This window comes from Pecten maximus, chromosome 7 (genome assembly GCF_902652985.1).
Source record: "Pecten maximus chromosome 7, xPecMax1.1, whole genome shotgun sequence".
NCBI lineage: Eukaryota > Metazoa > Mollusca > Bivalvia > Pectinida > Pectinidae > Pecten > Pecten maximus.
The window spans coordinates 43,935,418-43,958,145 of NC_047021.1; the positions used below are offsets into that span (position 1 = coordinate 43,935,418).

The window sequence follows — 22,728 nt, forward strand, 5'->3', positions numbered from 1 at the left end:
AGTACCCCAATATCTGAGTTAGTGTCCCACCAAACAGTACCCCAATAGCTGAGTTAGTGTCCCACTAAACAGTTCCCCAATAGTCGAGTTAGTGTTCCACCAAACAGTACCCCAATAGTCGAGTTAGTGTCCCACCAAACAGTACCCCAATAGTCGAGTTAGTGTTCCACCAAACAGTACCCCAATATCTGAGTTAGTGTCCCACCAAACAGTACCCCAATATCTGAGTTAGTGTCCCACCAAACAGTTCCCCAATATCTGAGTTAGTGTCCCACCAAACAGTACCCCAATATCTGAGTTAGTGTCCCACTAAACAGTACCCCAATATTTGAGTTAGTGTCCCACCAAACAGTACCCCAATATCTGAGTTAGTGTCCCACTAAACAGTACCCCAATATCTGAGTTAGTGTCCCACCAAACAGTACCCCAATAGTCGAGTTAGTGTCCCACCAAACAGTACCCCAATATCTGAGTTAGTGTCCCACCAAACAGTACCCCAATAGTCGAGTTAGTGTCCCACCAAACAGTACCCCAATATCTGAGTTAGTGTCCCACTAAACAGTACCCCAATATCTGAGTTAGTGTCCCACTAAACAGTACCCCAATATTTGAGTTAGTGTCCCACCAAACAGTACCCCAATATCTGAGTTAGTGTCCCACTAAACAGTACCCCAATATCTGAGTTAGTGTCCCACTAAACAGTACCTCAATAGTCGAGTTAGTGTCCCACCAAACAGTTCCCCAATATCTGAGTTAGTGTCCCACCAAACAGTACCTCAATAGTCGAGTTAGTGTCCCATCAAACAGTTCCCCAATAGCTGAATTAGAGTCCCACTATGCAGTGCCCCAATAGCTGAGGTAGATATTTTCAGCATCATAGAAACTCCACAGAGGCAAACTGCCAAAAACAGTCTTGTCGTTAGCTAGGACACAGGTTGTTTGAGAGTCCAGCATATCTGGGTTACCTTATCGTTACCTAGGACACAGGTTGTTGGAGACTCCAGCATATCTGGGTTACCTTATCGTTACCTAGGATACAGGTTGTTTGAGACTCTAGGCCGGAAGAAGAACATTGTTGACGTTTTAACCAATTTGCCCGATCTGGACCCCCACTTATAAGCCCCTGTGATATCTGATGGTAATACTAACTGACCCTTTCTTGTAGGAGTAGTATTTGAATCCAGCAAAATTTTACAGAATTCATCCTATTTTGACCCAGCTCATCAAAGCTAAAGGATTGGGGAGCATTTACTTCACAATTTAGTGCATTTGGCCAGGAATTTTTTTCAGATGAACAGATGATGATGGACAAGATGTAAATTCAATAATTTACATGAGGCTTCGTCTCAGGTGGTACTTACAATTAAACAATATATATATCTTAACAATAACCCACAGGAGACTTCGCTTCAGTTGGTACTTAAAAGTTAAACAATACAAATATCTTCACACATTTTTTTCATAAAAGTTCTCCAAAACTGATTCAAATGTTCTGAAGTGTTTCTCATGACAAAATACTCATTGTTTGAAATTGTCGATATGGACACACACACACCTCCGGGACCACGGATGGCTAACTTTCCGGTAGCAATGTGGTACACCTTCATCGCTAGTCTTCCTATGGTGGATGACCAAAACACATGACAAGCAAACGATATCACTACATATAAGCCAATATGGCTTCCTTTATTTCCCATTGTTACCATTAAAGACTGGAGAAGATTGTAGACAAGTCTTAATAGGCACAACACAAGTGGCCATCAGTTCCACTACGTTCAAGCTGAGAAGGGGCATAATGGTTTGATGTTATATTTTAAACAGGATAACTAGATTTTGCAATATTCCAAAGTAAAAATTGGGAAACTTCTCGGATTAATTGCTTAGGGCCTCACAAATGCATGCCCTCTAATTTGGAAATGGTTATAACAGACAAAATATTTCAAAAAGTTGTCTAGTGACCTTTGACCCTTAAAACTGGACTGATGACCACCAATTTTATGAGTGGTAGTATGTTGTTAATATGAACTCACTATTTCAGCAGTTCATGATTGATTTTGTACATAATATTTTACTACGGACATATGGACTCACTACCATAGGAACACAAAAATATTAACTACATACCCCTTACTAAGTTGGGGATACAAAATTACAAATAGGGACTTTAAATTTTGTGTTATACAATGACAAATGTTCCCTTGCTTCTAAACTTCTGTACATCTACATCATATGAAAGCTGTCAGTATCTGCAGAATCAATATCTCAAATTTTCTCTTACCACAAACAGACAGATCAACATTTTTACACATGAGAGAGGGTTGAGACAAAGGGATCCCCCTGACATGATAATTGTAGGAGGTCATGTCAACAGTGTAATTATGTCACTGAAAACAATGCCATTCATTGAGGTAACATCATTGTCAGAGGCCAGAGGAGGAAGAAGACGGCAATCATTCACTCCATTGAAGGTATGATAAAGTTTTCTCAAGTCTGGCATAAGATTCCACGACTTTTTTGAGATCACTCCATGTCGCCCCTCGCAAGAGCATCAAATCTTGTATTCATCTTATAGTCAACATAATCTGTGTTTATTTAGCAATCCAATAAAAAGTGGCCCAATGGGCCTGTATCAGTCACCTACTAGTAATGCTTGTAACTTTGAAGTAGGTCTAACTCATTTATGTAGAAGTTCAATACTTCTTCATTCCAATAAGAGACTAAGCTAGTTTATGCATTTGAACAGATTTCACAGGCATAAAATTTCCAGCATACCACACGCCCAATATCAAGATGATGGCTCTCTTGCTTGTTCAAAATAAAATAAAAATAAAATAAAAATACAACATTTAACACTTATATACCAAACACATTGAACATGTGATGTCTTCAACAAACTAATAATAAGAAATGCAATTCTTTCTAAAAGTTTTAAAAACAGTTAAAAATTTATTTTCTTACTTTTAAAATGGAGTATTTTGCCTCTAAAATGGAAACAAAATATCTGAACATCTTTTAAGATAATGCTTAAATATTCATAAATTAAAAAAAATTTATTCAGCTATGGAATTTAGCGATACTTTTAAGCACAAAAATACCTATATTTTGGAAACCATGACAAAAACTGAAAAGAAAGTAAAAAAAAGTTATTAAAAGAAACATAACTGTGCTTGAAGAACTAGTACAATATTGCCAATTTTCCTTTGTCAAATTTGGTGGAATAAAACCTTCAACAAAAAGATTACTGGTTAAACCTGGCCTGATCATTCTTTGTCAACCAGAACGTAGTTCCAGGCTATTTAAATGAGGTTACCCCTGTATAGAATATGTAGCAGGAAACTCTGAAGTCTAACTTCAGCAATAACAATGGCACTTCTACCTATTTCCTGATAGGGAATTTACAGGTATGGCGAATTAACATTTTTCTAGATTCACAGAGCTATCATTCACAACATCATCTATTGTACTGACATACATTAAACAGACTGAAATCGTCTTCAGTAAAATTTTCATCTCTAGAATGATACAAGTCTTTTACTATACTAGAGATTCTATTATGATAACGTAGAACATCTTATCAAAGTTATCAACAACATTGCAGAATCTGGTCTGACTGTTCTGCTGTTTCTTCACCGTTGACGGAGCATGAGGGCTGTAAACAGAAGTTCTTAATGGAAACACAGGGACCTGAAAAGTTCACAGGAATACTGATAGGATGAAAAGCGGGAAGGCTTGAATTGTCTCTCAAAGACTCTTTGGGAAGGATATTTTTGATGTGAGATGGGTGGATTGACAGTGGTATGTAATGAGTTCCTTTTGGGTGCAGCACAAATGCAGGCAATGGAGTGCTGCTGGTGTTAGGCAGTTTCAGACTCGTCTTACACCGGCGTTCGACTCCATCTGAGCTGTGGCTGGAATCGGGATAAACGGTATCGTCTGAGCTTGGACTGCGCGACTGATGACGTGACACCTTTCTGTTCGGTTTACTTACGCCATCACCCGAGTGCCAGTTTCTCGTTTCTCTAGCTTCAGTCGGATTGTGGTGCTTCTCCTCTTGCGAAAAGCGCTTTGTGATGTTGTGCTTGAATTTGTACACATTACTGCCGCTTTGATCAAAGTCTGAGGCAGCGTTAGTTTTGCTGACAGAGCTGAAATCACTACTGTTACAGCTGTCATACTCTTGTCTATTGGGGTAGGAGGCACTATTCTCATGCACCTTCTGTGCCGTATACGTTAAACATGCCTCATCCAAAGCACCCAAACAACCATCTTCAGGTTTCACCAAAGTCATGTGGCTATTGTTATGCTGTTGAAAGTCTGATATGTAACCTTCTGAATTGTCCTTGTGTTTGAGTGGAGACATTTCTGGATGGACTGAATATTTACCAGAATCAGACATCAAATATGAACCCTGATCTGAAGTGGACAAACTCTGGTTGCTACACTCGTCTGTGATGATAACATCATCCATGCCACAGGGGTTTGATGTTTTACCTGGAATGGCAGTAAAATGGGCTTTATAGAATTTTTACAACAGAACTGAGACAAAATTTTGATTTATACCTGAAACAACAGTTATTAAATTATACAACAACACTAAACTCCGAAAGGCGTAAATAAATGATACAGAACAAATTGCCTGAAGCTGAATTATAATGAACTTAATACTGGACTGACTGATCAGATGTAACATAATTTTATTTGCCTCTCATTCTTAATGGGAAATTTACCTGAAGCTGAACTGATGAACTTGCTACTGGACTGACTCAGATGTAACATAATTTTACAGCACAGAGGATCGTTTGCCTCCCATCCCTCTTGCTCCACAAAGAATCGCATGACTTCATCCTGACAATCTTTGAAGCCCAAGTAAAACTTTCCTTTACAACACTGCTTCTTATCATGACTCATCATGTCCTCGTTTTCTCCTGGAAGAGAAATTTTATAAATATATGCATCAGGCAAACATATGATTCTGAGACTGTCCTTATTCTATATAATCTGTATCTTAGCTCTTTTATTTGGTGAATATGTTAATTTCAATTACCATATTTTGTCCAGAAATAAGTCAATGCAATGTAATAGGACAATAATGATGTATATTTCAGTTACAAGGTAAGTCTCAAAAATTTATATCTTAACAAAATTGCCTTTTCAATTTCTGCAAATTATCTCCTCAACAAAATCTGTGTTGCCCACCTTGATTAATTACGGGATAGACTCATTTGGAGCCAAGGTTGCTAACTTGTTACTGTTTATATTGAAAATGGTACAAAAAGGTATAAAAAATTAATACACACATATGTATATCTATATTTACACATTATGCGTCTAGCTTATCTTCCTGCTAAATCCCTTCACCCAAGGATGTTCTTTACTGTTCAAGTCTCCAGATTGTGTTACTAAAATCCTGATAACTTCATTCCCTACTTTCTCTACTTACCAGTTTTGTGATAATTATTGTTAAAATGCTTTACTTCAATAGCATATTATTTGAGTCAAACCTTTTACAAACTATCTACAGCTGTTCTAATTCTATGATTTCAAAACAAGAAAAATCAGTGAAATTGATGGATTATTCTCTCTAAAAAGTCATACAAGCTAGAAGACACATGCATGCAAATTGCATATGAAATATAAATGATATGAGTCACACTTGATAAGATGACATTTTAAAAAGGTTCACAAATGAGAGTCCTAAAAACAGGTCTTAACATGTATTAAATTACACCACAGAAGCAAAGCTGGTAAGCAGCATGCAGTCTAGCCAATGTTCATCAAATCCATAAAATGTCATTGACCATAAGTGTAATATCCAAGAAAAATATGTAATTTACTTTGACCTAAATGAAGATGTAAACTCGAGCATACAAATCAGAAATGGTATACAGCATGCCACCTTGCAATCATACGTTTATTCGCAAAATTTCGTTAATGTACTTTTATTCACCAAGTAAGAAGTTATGACCCAAAATAAAAAAAAAATGACTTTTGACCTCAATCAGACCTTGTCATTCGGTGAACAGACTAAGAAATGGTATGCAACACACTCCACCCTGTCATACCGCAAAATAAAAGACAGGAAATTTCCTTGGCCTAATTACAGTTATTGCTTGGACAATTGTTTGACCTTTCACTTTAAGTCAGATGCTATTGCCTATACCCATTCCTGTAAAAATAAAGATTTCCAAAATTGGGCCCCAGAACACATATTGATACAAAATTGGTTCCACTTCATCAAAGGATGCTTCAGACCCAATATGAATCAAATCCTTTTCATTTCTATGAAAGAGGAAGGATTTTAAAGAATTTGCTATACTTCCTTTATTGGGCCCCAACCAAGGGGGCCACACCCAATTTTTATACAAAACTGGTTTCCCTTCCCCAAGATATACCATTAATCTCTAAGACGTTCCCCTTCGCCAAGATATGCCATTAATCTCTAAGATGTTTCCCATCCCCAAGATAAGCCAGTACTCTCTAAGATGTTCCCTTTCCCAAGATAAGCCAGTACTCTCTAAGACGTTCCCCTTCCCCAAGATTTGCCATTAATCTCTAAGATGTTACCCTTCCCCAAGATATGCCATTAGTCTCTAAGATGTTCCCCTTCCCCAAGATAAGCCAGTACTCTCTAAGATGTTCCCCTTCCCCAAGATATGCCATTAGTCTCTAAGATGTTCCCCTTCCCCAAGATAAGCCAGTACTCTCTAAGATGTTCCCCTTCCCCAAGATATGCCATTAATCTCTAAGATGTTCCCCTTCCCCAAGATAAGCCAGTACTCTCTAAGATACGTAAGAGTAAGAAAAGAAGATGATTTTTAAAGCTTAACTCATTGTTTTTACCTACTGGCCCCTTCCCTCAAGCCCTTGGGTGTACAGCCGTATAAATTACTATCATCATGCCCTAGTGATGTTCCGTGTTGAATTTGGTAAAAAATCGGCTCTGTAGTTTTGCAGGAGAATAAAATGTATAAATAGATAATTGCATAACAATAACACAATATTGACCCCCACCCTATCACTTTACTCGTTGAGCCCCAGGGCCATTCATTTCATAAATTGAAAAGAGGGTGATTATAATTATATGTGCCATTGCTCTTTGCTAGAAGAGAACAAGATTTTTAAAGATTACTTCATATTTCTACATATTTTGCCACACCCCTAGGCCCCACGGGTTGCACTCTCAAAATTTCAGATCCCCATGTTATTGTGATGTTCCATGTCAAGTTTGGTCAAAATTGGCCTGGTAATTTTGAAGAAGAATATTAAAATGTAAAAAGTTAAGGGATGACCGACGGCAGACGCTGTAGTATGCCATAAACTCGCCTGACCCTTCAGGCCAGATGAGCTAAAAAAATCAAGATCTTTCACTACAATGAGTATTCACTTACACAGTCATTCATACACTTCACTTCACCAATGTTACCATGACAACACAACATCAAAATGATAAATGACTTATGAGTACCTTGACAAGGGAATTAACTCTATGATGGAAAATAACTCTATATACGTAAATAATCTACTCCATGTCAACATGAGAAGAATGGAGTGTTCAACAGCCAAATGAATTCAAAATAGTTCATTATGATGGCTCTATATTCTACCCATCTTTGCCACTACCGTGGGTAGTGAGGACAAGTCGCCTTCACACATTGATACTGCAAACATTATCAAAAAGGAAAACTAGAACTTTCGCTCAGATGGCTGATGTTGAGAAAATGGATTTACAGGCTCAATAGTGACATTCATGCATTGTGCAGTAAATTCCTCTTAAATACAGTACATTTCACAAATAAAATTAATAGGAATGCATTGAATTACTGGAAGTAACGGACTTTGTTCCCAAAAATTATATTCATCAAACAGAAATATGCTCAGTACTTAAGTGGAATTCACTGGTGTTCCTTCTGCTTGTGAACTAAAACTGTAGTGCTAAACATTGTGATATTGAAAACAAAAAACATCAGAGAAAGCATGCAATAATCTACATTACCTTATAAAACCCTAGAATACTTTCCCAAGATAAGCTCAAACGGCCGACCGTACATAATTCATTTGAATTATCTTTCAAAACTCTCCGTGATTTCTAATACAATGTAATGCCCTTAAATCCGTCTCCACCGAATGCGACGCCCAAGTCTCTGCGCATGCCTCGACGTCAAAAAAAATGCCCGTCAAATTATATAGTTGAGCTGTAATAGGACTTTTGAACTTGTCAATTGTATATCTGAAGCTTATGAACATTCTGAGAATTTATACACTAAAATCTGTAAAGAAATATGGCCAGTTGAATGATGCATGCCAGGATTATAAACACAAGAATTCATAATGCAAAGAAAAAGATTACGTGAAGGCAACCATAAAATTTGTCCTTAATGGGCTATGAATTCGAACTGCTGTGTAGTGTTTCGAATGGATCAATCAAGAACTTCACATGGTATTTTTGTGCTGCAGTCACTGTGATATTCATATTTCTACACATTATATCTATGTTATATTTATGTACATTCAAATTATTTGTATTATTGTATTCTGGCCAAAAGTTTATACATTTAATTTGAAAGCCTTTTAAACATTTCAAAGCCATATTTTCTTCATATGAATGGCTTTCAGTTTTTAATATTTACCAAAGATCACCAAGATCTAATCAAGTGTAGGACCTTGCCTCATGGCACAAACCTTTGATTTTCCAATAGTGGTCAAATATGGCCTTTGACCTTCAATGGTGGTCAAATATGACATTTGACCTTTAATTTAGACCAATGACCACCAAATATAATTAGGAAGTGAAGGACTTGATATATTGATATCAAATGTGAATAGAACTAAACAAATATAAATCTGTTGACCTTTCACCAATAACAACCAAAATCTAATCAGGAGCAGAATTTGATGCTGTGATGTTATGTTGTGAATATGAACTTAACCTGTCCAGTGGTTCATCATCTATCTTGCACACAAGCTTTGCGCTATGAACAAACTGGCCAATGCACGCATGCATGCTTATCTCCATTTTTTAACCTTCAAAATAGGTCAGTTCAAATTTACTACCCAGTCTTAATGTCCTAACCTTACAAATGCATGACTTGAAAAAGAATTTTGTTAGGCGATGCAGTTACTCTACAAACAAGGGATATTTGTTGTTAGGTTGTAATGGTTTTTTACAACCATTACTGGGGTTCTTTGCATTAAGCTGCTTAAGTTTAATCTGAAGTTTACATATACGTTTATACCGGGGACTTATCAATAAATGTGAAATATTTGAAGACTGCGACAAATTTGTACATAACACAAGTTATATCTTCATCAGTCATGACTCCCAAGTATATTTACGTTTGTACAAATGCATCTGTATGCCAATCAAGGATAAGTTATTACTGTAGGCAGCATGCTCACTTCAGGAATAAGATTACAAGAGTAAGCCAGGACTCGTAGATAGGACTCAGTCAGTGTACGATATGTGTATATGGTACTAATTCAAAATAACCAACAAAGTAGGTGGCCATTAAGAATCCACTCAATGGTGATGCATATGTTGTGATTACATTACACATATACGTTCTGTCTTTACAAATGACACTCATTGAATTATAACTGCAAATACTGGATATGACTCTCCTGATCCTACCGGTAAGTGTGGCTCAAGGATGCAAAAACGCAACTTATCTCTGAATTAACCGCACTGCTTCGTCACACAAGCAAAAAAACTGCCGTAATAAGTTGTACAAACATACAAACAAAATATTTAAACTTAGTCATGACTGAGAATGATTACAACTGAATAGAGAACTACATAGAGGTCTCTGGTTTTTTAGACAAGTTTGTCGCAGTGTACAAATATATAACAAGTATTGAGAGGTCCACAATAAGAACATCTACATAAACTTTAGCAGCCTATTGTAAAGAACACCAGTAACAGTTGTAACACATGCCTCTGTTAGTATGCATTCATTGGTGAAATAAAAGCGTATAAATGGTTGTATCTTAATTATTATTAGGTATAACCAAAAAAAATGTCCTACCAAAGAGTTTGTTTAATTTCTGGAGGTGTGAGATATGTCGTGTAGCCATTTCAATAATCTCCGTCTTCTCAATGCGACCTTGACCCTGAAAAATATTAATATCATGTCATTAATATTTTTAATCATCCAACAATTCATAATAAAACAGGATTATTTTCACCAAATCAAATCAAACTCCATAGTCATTCAGGATTAGCATTGTCAGATGCCCACAGTTGATTGCACTATGTTATTATGCTACAGGATTTAAAATTTTAACACATTTGACCCCTGTGACCTTGAAAGTAGGTCAAGGTTATTCATTTGAAACTTTGTAGCCATTCACCCCAGCATGCTACTGGTCCAATATCATGACCCTGGGCATCTTGGTTATTTGAAGAAGTTGAAAATATGAAGTGTTTACGACACATGACAAGACGTCTATATATACCAGACAAAAGGCAATCGCAAAAGGTTACTTTGTCTCAGGCGACCTAATGAAACATTTATGTAGTGCAGACTGTATGTTGTCCCCAAAAACACCAACACATGATCATGGCCTTAACAATTATCATAAAAAAAACCAAAGCAAGATATTTAATACATATAAATATCTCAGGATGTCATTAACATGAAAACTTAAAAGATATCAACTCCTTAATTAGTATACGGTTATACTGCTATGATTTGTGTGTTTTAATTTACCAGGCTGATCTACATTTCTATGATACCATAGACATAAATTATACATACGCTTCTGAGACTGATGAATATTTACCTGTTTTAGATAATTTGAAGGAATAAGTCGACTGAGGTCTGCAAGACAGTTGTTCATTCTGTCCCGTCTCCTCTTCTCGATAATTCTGTGGGACATTGGGTCCTAATTAAAAACAGAATAACATCAACTTTATACAGACATGGCAATCATCGAAAAGTGAAAAGCAAGAAGTACTTTCCTTTAAATAGAAAAAAAATAATAATGTAATATTATCTCCATATTTGTGTCAGTAAATTTATAACACGGGTACCGGTCTTATATTTTTAACAAATTAAGATATTTATAGATTTTGATCGATTGAAAACTAAGGCTGTTGTATATTGCATGATTTCAAAAAGAAATAATTACAAAACTTGAGTTGAAGTTCTGAATGAAATGTAGGGTGAATAGTTGGTAGTATAATATATAACATTCTCCCGAATAGCAGACTTGTAATCTTACCCTTGGTATCTTTGGTTTCTTTACACACAGCATTTCACACTCCTCTGGGGAGATGGAGAAATTCAGATGACTAAAAAAAAAAAAAAAATGAAAATTAAGATAACAAACAATTGCACCATTCAAAAATACTATCAAGATAAATGTGTTGTGTATTGTGCTGATTATGTAAGAGTTGTCTCCCGTGATTGAGTGTCCGCTAGAGGTACCAAACGACTGCTTCCAGAAAATCAGCCAATCTGATTGATGCTATAATGTGAGACACGTGCACGCCTCCCATAAAAAAAACGTTATACAGCCACAAATTGCAAGCTAAATATTTGTATAGTGACTAATGAAAAGCTGTATTTAAAAAACGTATAATCCAAACTGCCTTGTTGATATTTTTTGTACACAAAATATGTCAACCATATTAAAGATGGTCACGTGCACTGCTGAAGCAAATCACAATTTTTGCATTAAATTGAACAAAGTGTAATTTTAAGACTGTCCCTAACTATATCTCGAATTAGATTTCATGTAACACTGGATTCTGAAAAGTGAAAAGTCACATTTAATCATAGATGTAAATTATGACTGATCTAAATTGTCAGGTTGACGAGATAGAATGCTAATGAGGCTCCCATTTAAGGATCTCCAAGCCCATAATATAGTGATGAGAAAGCTGATGTTCTGATGTAAAAAAAAAAAAAAAAAGAATAGAAAATAATGTGCTGGAAAGAAAACAGCAACCGATCGAGTCCACCACAAAAAAAAAAAAGAAAGAAAGAGAAAATGATTATAAAACAGATAGCATTCACAGATATCTTTCTATCATGGGAATGTCATCAAAGAAAAGGAAAAGCTCTCATCTCCCTTGATACTGTACATAATTAGTAAAGGTATAAGTGAATAAGTGAAGCACTAGTTTTTGTATGGCAGGCCCATTTCATTTAATTAATTTATATATAAATTAATATGAAGGACTGAACTTCATTTTTATTTTTTATCCCAATAATAGCTTAAATGATATTAAAACTTTCTGCAAAACTCTTACCATTGGTAACAAACATTTGATCTTTGATAAAGCTGTTGTGGAGGTAATTATAAAATTCATATTCCGGTTAACTTCAACTGGCCATGATATTTTTAACCAGATACCAATTTTAAAAAGAAAAGAAAAAAAAAGTAGCAATGTTAATGATTCCTTGCTTTCGATATACGTATGTATCCATGGTATCATGCCACTCTCACCAATAAAATTTAATCTATGGACTTATAATAGGAAAGTGTTATAAACAAACTAGAAACGGACAGGTCTGGAAGGAGAATGTGGTGTGTGCACATGGCTATACATTAATAATAATCTCTAATATCAAAGAAACCATCTGCTCAGGTTGGTGTTTGACATTACGACTTCTCTGGCCTAATATCAAAAATATCTCATATCTTACGTTGATTTGACATTTTGACTTCAAAAACAATTCCAAGAAATTAAAGCAAATTGTATTTTTCTACATGTTCTACATGAATGTGGTATGACTCTTGTTTCCTTCTACATTCACATTTATATGGCTAACGGAAATGTAGAGTCTACTCATGATCAGTACGTATATATACCCAGTGTTTTTGTTCCCATTATTTTTATATTTTTATATCTGGTTTAAAACTGTTACTAGTACTGTATATGCAATATTTAATATGATCATGTTGGGGTATGCAACTTTTTTTTAGTGACACATACAGCAGCAGAAGTTGCAGGTACATAGGTAATGAGTTTGATATCCGGTCAGTGCACGAGTCATAAAAATTCTTCCTTCATCAATCGCATTACTATATTTGTTATATCTATATTAAATAATATAGTGACATTTATTTGACAAAAATTTAAAAAAATATAACATTCAAGTTCCTCCTCAATTCTAGCATCAGCAAAGTTTTATTAGGTCAAAATTAGACAAAAATCTGTTCAAAATAAAGTTGTATGATATAATATGTAAAATAACCAAACTCGGGAATAGCTGATATCAATCATATACATTTTCTGAGGACATTTTCAAACTCTAAATTGGCTAAGTCTACTTGTCAACTTCGATTCAATCATTGTACTTCAAGCCGCATTTAAAATGATCTGTTTTTACATTACAACAGATACTGGTGACATTAAATTCTTAATTTTTGTGTAATTGTATCTTATATATATAATGCAAAGACAAATATTAACGATAACGAAAAACGTCCTAGCTACTAGGCTAACTCCGAGACGCATATATCTACTACAGTTAGCTGTGTAGTGTGTATCTAAAAATACATTTTAAACCAAGGCACAGGTGCCCATCCACGTGCCGGGAAACATGTGACCTACTTTTCGTTCCAGCATATATTCCGTTAAACAACCCCCAAACAAACGAACTTTTCTTTAAATACATGAAAAAGGGTTAAATAACAATAATTATCAAGAAATGAAAGAAAGAACTGAATGCTATAAAGAAATACAGGCTGTATGAGTACAACACGTTTCTAGCAGACGAGACGGTCACGTTTTCCAACCCAAAATAAACAATAACTTACCGATCGGCTGGGTCCACCTTCATCCTTTTACACGGATGTATGTCTTCATTGTCCATGTTTTGAAATATAATTCTGACTATTATTACACTTAGAAATTACATTTTAGCACAGAAGGATAGCACGTCCGCTTCCAAAAGTCGTAATGTACAGTGATAACTGTCAACAGCTAGGGTCATGCTTTTCCTCACGTGTCCATCGCTGACATCCTGTGACGTCACATTATAAATATATGCTCACGTGTTTGCGGTGTGCTCGGTACCAGATCTGGCTAAATAGATTTATATTATCGACATAAGTAACTAGTCACAGTTCAAGCAATGTATAGGTCTACATACTCAAAGCTTTATTGAAAACAATGTGATAGGTTCTACAGGACCTATTATTAACCGTTCAAAACATAACGAGTTTAATGAATACAGCGTAATTAAATCATTGACGTAATGGTCCAAATAAAGACAACAACCAGTCTCTAATATTAGAAATTAATCTCGACTTAGTTCCCATTTACAATACATAATGCTTGTCGTCGTACATTTTCGTAATTTATCATTGAAAATAAATATTTAAAAAAAAATACACATAAATATATAATTTATTATGTATAATATATATAAAAAAGGGTTTTGAGAATCAGCATCAATAAAAAAAAACTGTTAGCAAGGTCTATGCTAGGGACTTACAAAAATATGAAATTTTGAAATTTAATTAAAGGCTACAAAGTATCTTGCTATGCATGTAAAATCAGACTGCTGCGGATCGATGTATTTACCTGTTCACGTTGCACTATGTACATTGTAGCCGCACACATACAGCACTACGCACATTCAACGGTACATCTGAGCTTGGTGCACGTGCACAGACACATGACCTAGCTAGCCTGATATCGGGAAAGAAGTCAGTCAGACAAACACGATATTGGAAAAAACATAAACAAAAACAAAAGCATGTACAATCGAAAGAAAAAAAAACCAAGATGCCCAATAGGCCTGTATCGCTCATCTGCTTCTAATGAATCTTTGATGTTGATCCAAGTCATTTATGCAGATAAGTCACTTTATTCTAATATCAGAGTAGGCTAGATTGATCCATTTAAATCCAGTTTTGTGATCCATCATTCCAGTATGCTTCAGGTCTAATATCAGCTAGGTCTCTCTAGCTGGGCCTATTATAGTTAGTTGAGAAGAATTCATTTAGATTTTAGCCAATTTTACCCACTGTGACATCGACTGTGGGCAAAGATAACTCATTTGAACAAACTTGGTAGTCCTTCAACCCAGCATCCTACAAACACATTATAAGTTTCTGGACTTCTTGGTTATTGAGAAGAAGTTGTTTAAACATATTGGTATATTTGACCCCTGCGACCTTGAATAAACGTAGTAGTTTGTTGCATGCAGAATGACCTTGACCTACGTTTAAAGATCAACGGGGTCAAATATGTCATTAAATGACATGTTCTCAATAACCAAAGTGCACATGCAGCGACCTAGAGACTCGGGGATCCAGGGACCAAGAGAACCAGAGACCCAGAGACAAATAGACCCAGACACCCAGAGACCTAGAGACCCAGGGACACAGAGACCCAGAGACACATAGACCCAGAGACCCATAGACTCATAGACTTAGAGACTTAGAGACCCAGAGACCCAGAGACCCAGAGACCAGAAACCCAGAGACACAGGGACCCAGGGACACAGGGACACAGAGACCCAGGAACCAAGAGACCAAGAGACCAAGATACCAAGATACCCAGAGACCCAAGAGACCCAAGAGACCCAGAGACCTAGAGACCCAGGGACCCAGGGACACAGAGACCCAAAGACCCAGAGACACAGAGACACAGAGACCGAAGAGACCCAAGAGGCCCAGAGAACCAGAGACCCAGAGACCAAGGGACCCAGAGACACAGAGACACAGAGACACAGAAATCCAGAGACCCAGGGACCCGGGGACCCAGGAACCCAGAGATGCGCAGAGACCCAGAGACCAAGAGACCTAGAGACCCAGAGACCCAGAGACCCAGAGACCCAGGAACCAACAGACCCAGGGACCAACAGACCCAGATACCCAGACACTCAGAGACACAGGGACCCACGGACCCAGAGACCAAGAGACCCAGGGAGCCAGGAATCCAGAGACCAAGAGATCAACAAACTCAGAGACTCCGGGACCAAGAGACCCAGAGAACCAGAGACCCAGAGACCAAGGGACCCAAGAGACCCAGAGACCCAGAGACACAGAAATCCAGAGACCAAGTGACACAGGGACCCAGAGACACAAGGATCCAGGGACCCAGGAACCCAGAGATGCGCAGAGACTCAGATACCCAGGGACACAGCGACCAAGAGACCCAGAAACCTAGAGACCCAGGGACCCAGAGACACAGAGACACATAGACCAAGAGACCCAAGAGACCCAAGAGACCCAAGAGACCCAAGAGACCCAAGAGACACAGAAACCCAGAAACCCAGAGACCCAGGGACGCAGGGACCCAGGGACTTAGAGACCCAGAGACCAAGGAACCCAGGGACACAGAAACACAGAGACCAGGAGACCAGGAGACCAAGAGACCAAGGGACCCATAAACCCAGAGACCAAGGGACCCAGAGACCAAGAGACACAGAAAACAGAAACCCAGAGACCCAGGGACCCAGGAACACAGGACACAGGGACCCAGGGACCCAGGAACCCAGATATACAGAGACCCAGATACCCAGGGACCCAGCGACCAAGAGACCCAGCGACCAAGAGACCCAGGGACCCAAGGACCCAGGGACCCAGGGACCAAGAGACCCAGAGACCCGAAGATCCAAAAACCCAGATACCCAGAGACCCGGAGACCCAGGGACCCAGAGACCCAAAGACTCGGAGACCCAGAAACCCAGATACCCAGAGACCCAGAGACCTAGAGACCCAGGAACCCAGAGACACAGATAACCAGAGATTCAGAGACACAGGAACCCAGGAACCCTGGGACCCAGGGACCCAGGGACACAGGGACCTAGGGGCCAAGAGACCCAGAGACCAAGACACCCAGATACCAAGAGACCCAGACACCCAGACACCAAGAGACCAAGAGACCCAGAGACCCAGATACACAGAGACACAGACACCCAGACACCCAGACACCCAGAGACCAAGAGACCAAGAGACACAGACACCCAGACACCCAGAGACCTAGCTACCCAGAGACCAAGAGACCCAGACACCCAGAGACCAAGAGACCCAGAGATACAGAGACCCAGGGACACAGAGACCAGGGACCAACGACCCAGAGACCAAGATACCCAGGAACCTTGGGACCAAGTAGAAGGGATCAAGGAAGAAAGTGCAAGATGGACTACGACAGATAGGGAAAGGCGGACCACAGAAATTGTAGGATGGACCACGGAGACGAGGATAGGATAGATTACGGAGAGGTGGACCAAGGAGGAAAGGGTATGGCGGACCACGGCAGAGAGCAAAGGACGGACCACGGAAAATTGTAGGATTGACCACGGAGACGAGGATAGGATGGACTACGGAGAGGTGGACCAAGGAGAAGAGGGTAGGGCGGACCACGGCAGAGAGTAAAGGACGGACCAAGGAAGAGAATGTAAAACGGACCAAGGAAGACAATGTAGGTCGGACTACGGAGAAGAGGGAAAGGCGGACCACAGAAATTGTAGGATGGCCCGGAAGAGAGCGAATGACGGACCACGGAAAATTGTAGGATGGACAACGGAGACGAGGATAGGATGGATTACGGAGAGGGGGACCAAGGAGGAGAGGGTAGGACGGACCACGAAGGAAGAGTAGGACGGACCACGGAAGAAAGGGTAGGACGGAACACGGATGAATGAGTAGAAGGGATCAAGGAAGAAAGTGCAAGATGGACTACGATAGATAGGGAAAGGCGGACCACGGAAAATTGTAGAATGGACCACGGATGAGTTATTATGACGGACCAATCAAGAGAGTGTAGGACGGACCACGGAAGAAATTGTAAGATGGACTATGGAAGATAAGGAAGGACGGACCACGGAAGAAATTGTAAGATGGACTATGGAAGATAAGGAAGGACGGACCACGGAAGAAATTGTAAATGACTTGGAGATAGGACTATGGAAGAAATTGTAAGATGGACTATGGAAGATAAGGAAGGACGGACCACGGATGAACTTGTAAGATGGACTATGGAAGATAAGGAAGGACGGACCACGGATGAACTTGTAAGATGGACTATGGAAGATAAGGAAGGACGGACCACGGATGAACTTGTAAGATGGACTATGGAAGATAAGGAAGGACGGACCACGGAAGAAATTGTAAGATGGACTATGGAAGATAAGGAAGGACGGACCACGGAAGAAATTGTAAGATGGACTATGGAAGATAAGGAAGGACGGACCATGGAAGAAATTGTAAGATGGACTATGGAAGATAAGGAAGGACGGACCACGGATGAACTTGTAAGATGGACTATGGAAGATAAGGAAGGACGGACCACGGATGAACTTGTAAGATGGACTATGGAAGATAAGGAAGGACGGACCACGGATGAACTTGTAAGATGGACTATGGAAGATAAGGAAGGACGGACCACAGTAGAGAGTGTGTAGGGAGGACCACGGTGGCGATGGAGGGTAGGACGGACAACGGAGGCGAAGGAGAGTAGGACAGGCCGCAGAGGAGAGGATAGGACGGATTACTGAGGAACGGATGAGATAGACCACGGTGGAGATGGTAGGACAGATCACGGATGAGAGAGTAGGAAGGACCACGGATGAGAGGGTAGGACGGAACACGGATGAATGAGTAGAAGGGATCAAGGAAGAAAGTGCAAGATGGACTACGACAGATAGGGAAAGACGGACCACGGAAAATTGTAGGATGGACCACGTATGAGTTAGTATGACGGACCAATCAAGAGAGTGTAGGACGGACCACGGAAGAAATTGTAAGATGGACTATGGAAGATAAGGAAGGACGGACCACAGAAGAAATTGTAAGATGGACTATGGAAGATAAGGAAGGACGGACCACAGAAGAGAGTGTGTAGGGAGGACCACGATGGCGATGGAGGGTAGGACGGACAACGGAGGGGAAGGAGAGTAGGACAGGCCGCAGAGGAGAGGATAGGACGGATTACTGAGGAACGGATGAGATAGACCACGGTGGACATGGTAGGACAAATCACGGATGAGAGGGTAGGACGGAACACGGATGAATGAGTAGAAGGGATCAAGGAAGAAAGTGCAAGATGGACTACGACAGATAGGGAAAGGCGGACCACGGAAAATTGTAGGATGGACCACGGAGACGAGGATAGGATAGATTACGGAGAGGTGGGCCAAGGAGGAGAGGGTAGGGCGGACCACGGCAGAGAGCAAAGGACGGACCACGGAAAATTGTAGGATGGACCACGGAGACGAGGATAGGATGGATTACGGAGAGGTGGACCAAGGAGGAGAGGGTAGGGCGGACCACTGCAGAGAGCAAAGGACGGACCAAGGAAGAGAATGTAAAACGGACTAAGGAAGACAGTGTAGGTCGGACTACGGAGAAGAGGGGAGACGGACCACGGAAGAGAGCGAATGACGGACCACGGAAAATTGTAGGATGGACCACGGAGACGAGGATAGGATGGATTACGGAGAGGGGGACCAAGGAGGAGAGGGTAGGACGGACCACGAAGGAAGAGTAGGACGGACCACGGAAGAAAGGGTAGGACGGAACACGGATGAATGAGTAGACGGGATCAAGGAAGAAAGTGCAAGATGGACTACGACAGATAGGGAAAGGCGGACCACGGAAAATTGTAGGATGGACCACGGTGACGAGGATAGGATAGATTACGGAGAGGTGGGCCAAGGAGGAGAGGGTAGGGCGGACCACGGCAGAGAGCAAAGGACGGACCACGGAAAATTGTAGGATGGACCACGGAGACGAGGATAGGATGGACTACGGAGAGGTGGACCAAGGAGAAGAGGGTAGGGCGGACCACGGCAGAGAGCAAAGGACGGACCAAGGAAGAGAATGTAAAACGGACCAAGGAAGACAATGTAGGTCGGACTACGGAGAAGAGGGAAAGGCGGACCACAGAAATTGTAGGATGGACCACGGAGACGAGGATAGGATAGATTACGGAGAGGGGGACCAAGGAGGAGAGGGTATGGCGGACCACGGCAGAGAGCGAATGACGGACCACGGAAAATTGTAGGATGGACCACGGAGACGAGGATAGGATGGATTACGGAGAGGGGGACCAAGGAGGAGAGGGTAGGACGGACCACGAAGGAAGAGTAGGACGGACCACGGAAGAAAGGGTAGGACGGAACACGGATGAATGAGTAGAAGGGATCAAGGAAGAAAGTGCAAGATGGACTACGACAGATAGGGAAAGGCGGTCCACGGAACATTGTAGGATGGACCACGGATGAGTTAGTATGACGGACCAATCAAGAGAGTGTAGGACGGACCACGGAAGAAATTGTAAGATGGACTTTGGAAGATAAGGAAGGACGGACCACGGATGAACTTGTAAGATGGACTATGGAAGATAAGGAAGGACAGACCACAGAAGAGAGTGTGTAGGGAGGACCACGGTGGCGATGGAGGGTAGGACAGACAACGGAGGCGAAGGAGAGTAGGACTGGCCGCAGAGGAGAGGATAGGACGGATTACTGAGGAACGGATGAGATACACCATGGTGGAGATGGTAGGACAGATCACGGATGAGAGAGTAGGAAGGACCACGGATGAGAGGGAAGGACGGAACACGGATGAATGAGTAGAAGGGATCAAGGAAGAAAGTGCAAGATGGACTACGACAGATAGGGAAAGACGGACCACGGAAAATTGTAGGATGGACCACGGATGAGTTAGTATGAAGGACCAATCAAGAGAGTGTAGGACGGACCACGGAAGAAATTGTAAGATGGACTATGGAAGATAAGGAAGGACGGACCACGGAAGAAATTGTAAGATGGACTATGGAAGATAAGGAAGGACGGACCACAGAAGAGAGTGTGTAGGGAGGACCACGGTGGCGATGGAGGGTAGGACAGGCCGCAGAGGAGAGGATAGGACGGATTACTGAGGAACGGATGAGATAGACCACGGTGGACATGGTAGGACAAATCACGGATGAGAGGGTAGGACGGAACACGGATGAATGAGTAGAAGGGATCAAGGAAGAAAGTGCAAGATGGACTACGACAGATAGGGAAAGGCGGACCACGGAAAATTGTAGGATGGACCACGGAGACGAGGATAGGATAGATTACGGAGAGGTGGGCCAAGGAGGAGAGGGTAGGGCGGACCACGGCAGAGAGCAAAGGACGGACCACGGAAAATTGTAGGATGGACCACGGAGACGAGGATAGGATGGATTACGGAGAGGTGGACCAAGGAGGAGAGGGTAGGGCGGACCACTGCAGAGAGCAAAGGACGGACCAAGGAAGAGAATGTAAAACGGACTAAGGAAGACAGTGTAGGTCGGACTACGGAGAAGAGGGGAGACGGACCACGGAAGAGAGCGAATGACGGACAACGGAAAATTGTAGGATGGACCACGGAGACGAGGATAGGATGGATTACGGAGAGGGGGACCAAGGAGTAAAGGGTAGGACGGACCACGAAGGAAGAGTAGGACGGACCACGGAAGAAAGGGTAGGACGGAACACGGATGAATGAGTAGAAGGGATCAAGGAAGAAAGTGCAAGATGGACTACGACAGATAGGGAAAGACGGACCACGGAAAATTGTAGGATGGACCACGGAGACGAGGATAGGATGGATTACGGAGAGGGGGACCAAGGAGGAGAGGGTAGGACGGACCACGAAGGAAGAGTAGGACGGACCACGGAAGAAAGGGTAGGACGGAACACGGATGAATGAGTAGAAGGGATCAAGGAAGAAAGTGCAAGATGGACTACGACAGATAGGGAAAGACGGACCACGGAAAATTGTAGGATGGACCACGGATGAGTTAGTATGACGGACCAATCAAGAGAGTGTAGGACGGACCACGGAAGAAATTGTAAGATGGACTATGGAAGATAAGGAAGGACGGACCACGGAAGAAATTGTAAGATGGACTATGGAAGATAAGGAAGGACGGACCACAGTAGAGAGTGTGTAGGGAGGACCACGATGGCGATGGAGGGTAGGACGGACAACGGAGGGGAAGGAGAGTAGGACAGGCCGCAGAGGAGAGGATAGGACGGATTACTGAGGAACGGATGAGATACACCACGGTGGAGATGGTAGGACAGATCACAGATGAGAGAGTAGGAAGGACCACAGATGAGAGGGTAGGACGGAACACGGATGAATGAGTAGAAGGGATCAAGGAAGAAAGTGCAAGATGGACTACGACAGATAGGGAAAGACGGACCACGGAAAATTGTAGGATGGACCACGGATGAGTTAGTATGACGGACCAATCAAGAGAGTGTAGGACGGACCACGGAAGAAATTGTAAGATGGACTATGGAAGATAAGGAAGGACGGACCACGGAAGAAATTGTAAGATGGACTATGGAAGATAAGGAAGGACGGACCACAGTAGAGAGTGTGTAGGGAGGACCACGATGGCGATGGAGGGTAGGACGGACAACGGAGGGGAAGGAGAGTAGGACAGGCCGCAGAGGAGAGGATAGGACGGATTACTGAGGAACGGATGAGATACACCACGGTGGAGATGGTAGGACAGATCACAGATGAGAGAGTAGGAAGGACCACAGATGAGAGGGTAGGACGGAACACGGATGAATGAGTAGAAGGGATCAAGGAAGAAAGTGCAAGATGGACTACGACAGATAGGGAAAGACAGACCACGGAAAATTGTAGGATGGACCACGGATGAGTTAGTATGACGGACCAATCAAGAGAGTGTAGGACGGACCACGGAAGAAATTGTAAGATGGACTATGGAAGATAAGGAAGGACGGACCACGGAAGAAATTGTAAGATGGA

General features: G+C 41.2%; 2 protein-coding genes across 2 annotated transcripts; one reads left to right on the top strand and one right to left on the bottom strand.

Annotated features, from left to right (window-relative positions):
* Positions 1–1,655: 1,655 nt before the first annotated feature.
* Positions 1,656–13,964, bottom strand: LOC117330938. The gene is made up of 6 exons (XM_033889513.1): positions 13,768–13,964; positions 11,221–11,290; positions 10,780–10,881; positions 10,023–10,107; positions 4,728–4,925; positions 1,656–4,491 (listed from the first exon to the last, which is right to left on the bottom strand). The coding sequence occupies exons 1-6, from the start codon at positions 13,821–13,823 to the stop codon at positions 3,584–3,586; spliced, it is 1,419 nt and encodes a 472-aa protein (XP_033745404.1). The 5' UTR covers positions 13,824–13,964; the 3' UTR covers positions 1,656–3,583.
* Positions 13,965–14,552: 588 nt separating this feature from the next.
* Positions 14,553–16,704, top strand: LOC117331239 (proteoglycan 4-like). Its single transcript, XM_033889839.1, has 3 exons — positions 14,553–14,597; positions 15,394–16,022; positions 16,056–16,704. The coding sequence occupies exons 1-3, from the start codon at positions 14,553–14,555 to the stop codon at positions 16,702–16,704; spliced, it is 1,323 nt and encodes a 440-aa protein (XP_033745730.1).
* Positions 16,705–22,728: the final 6,024 nt, after the last annotated feature.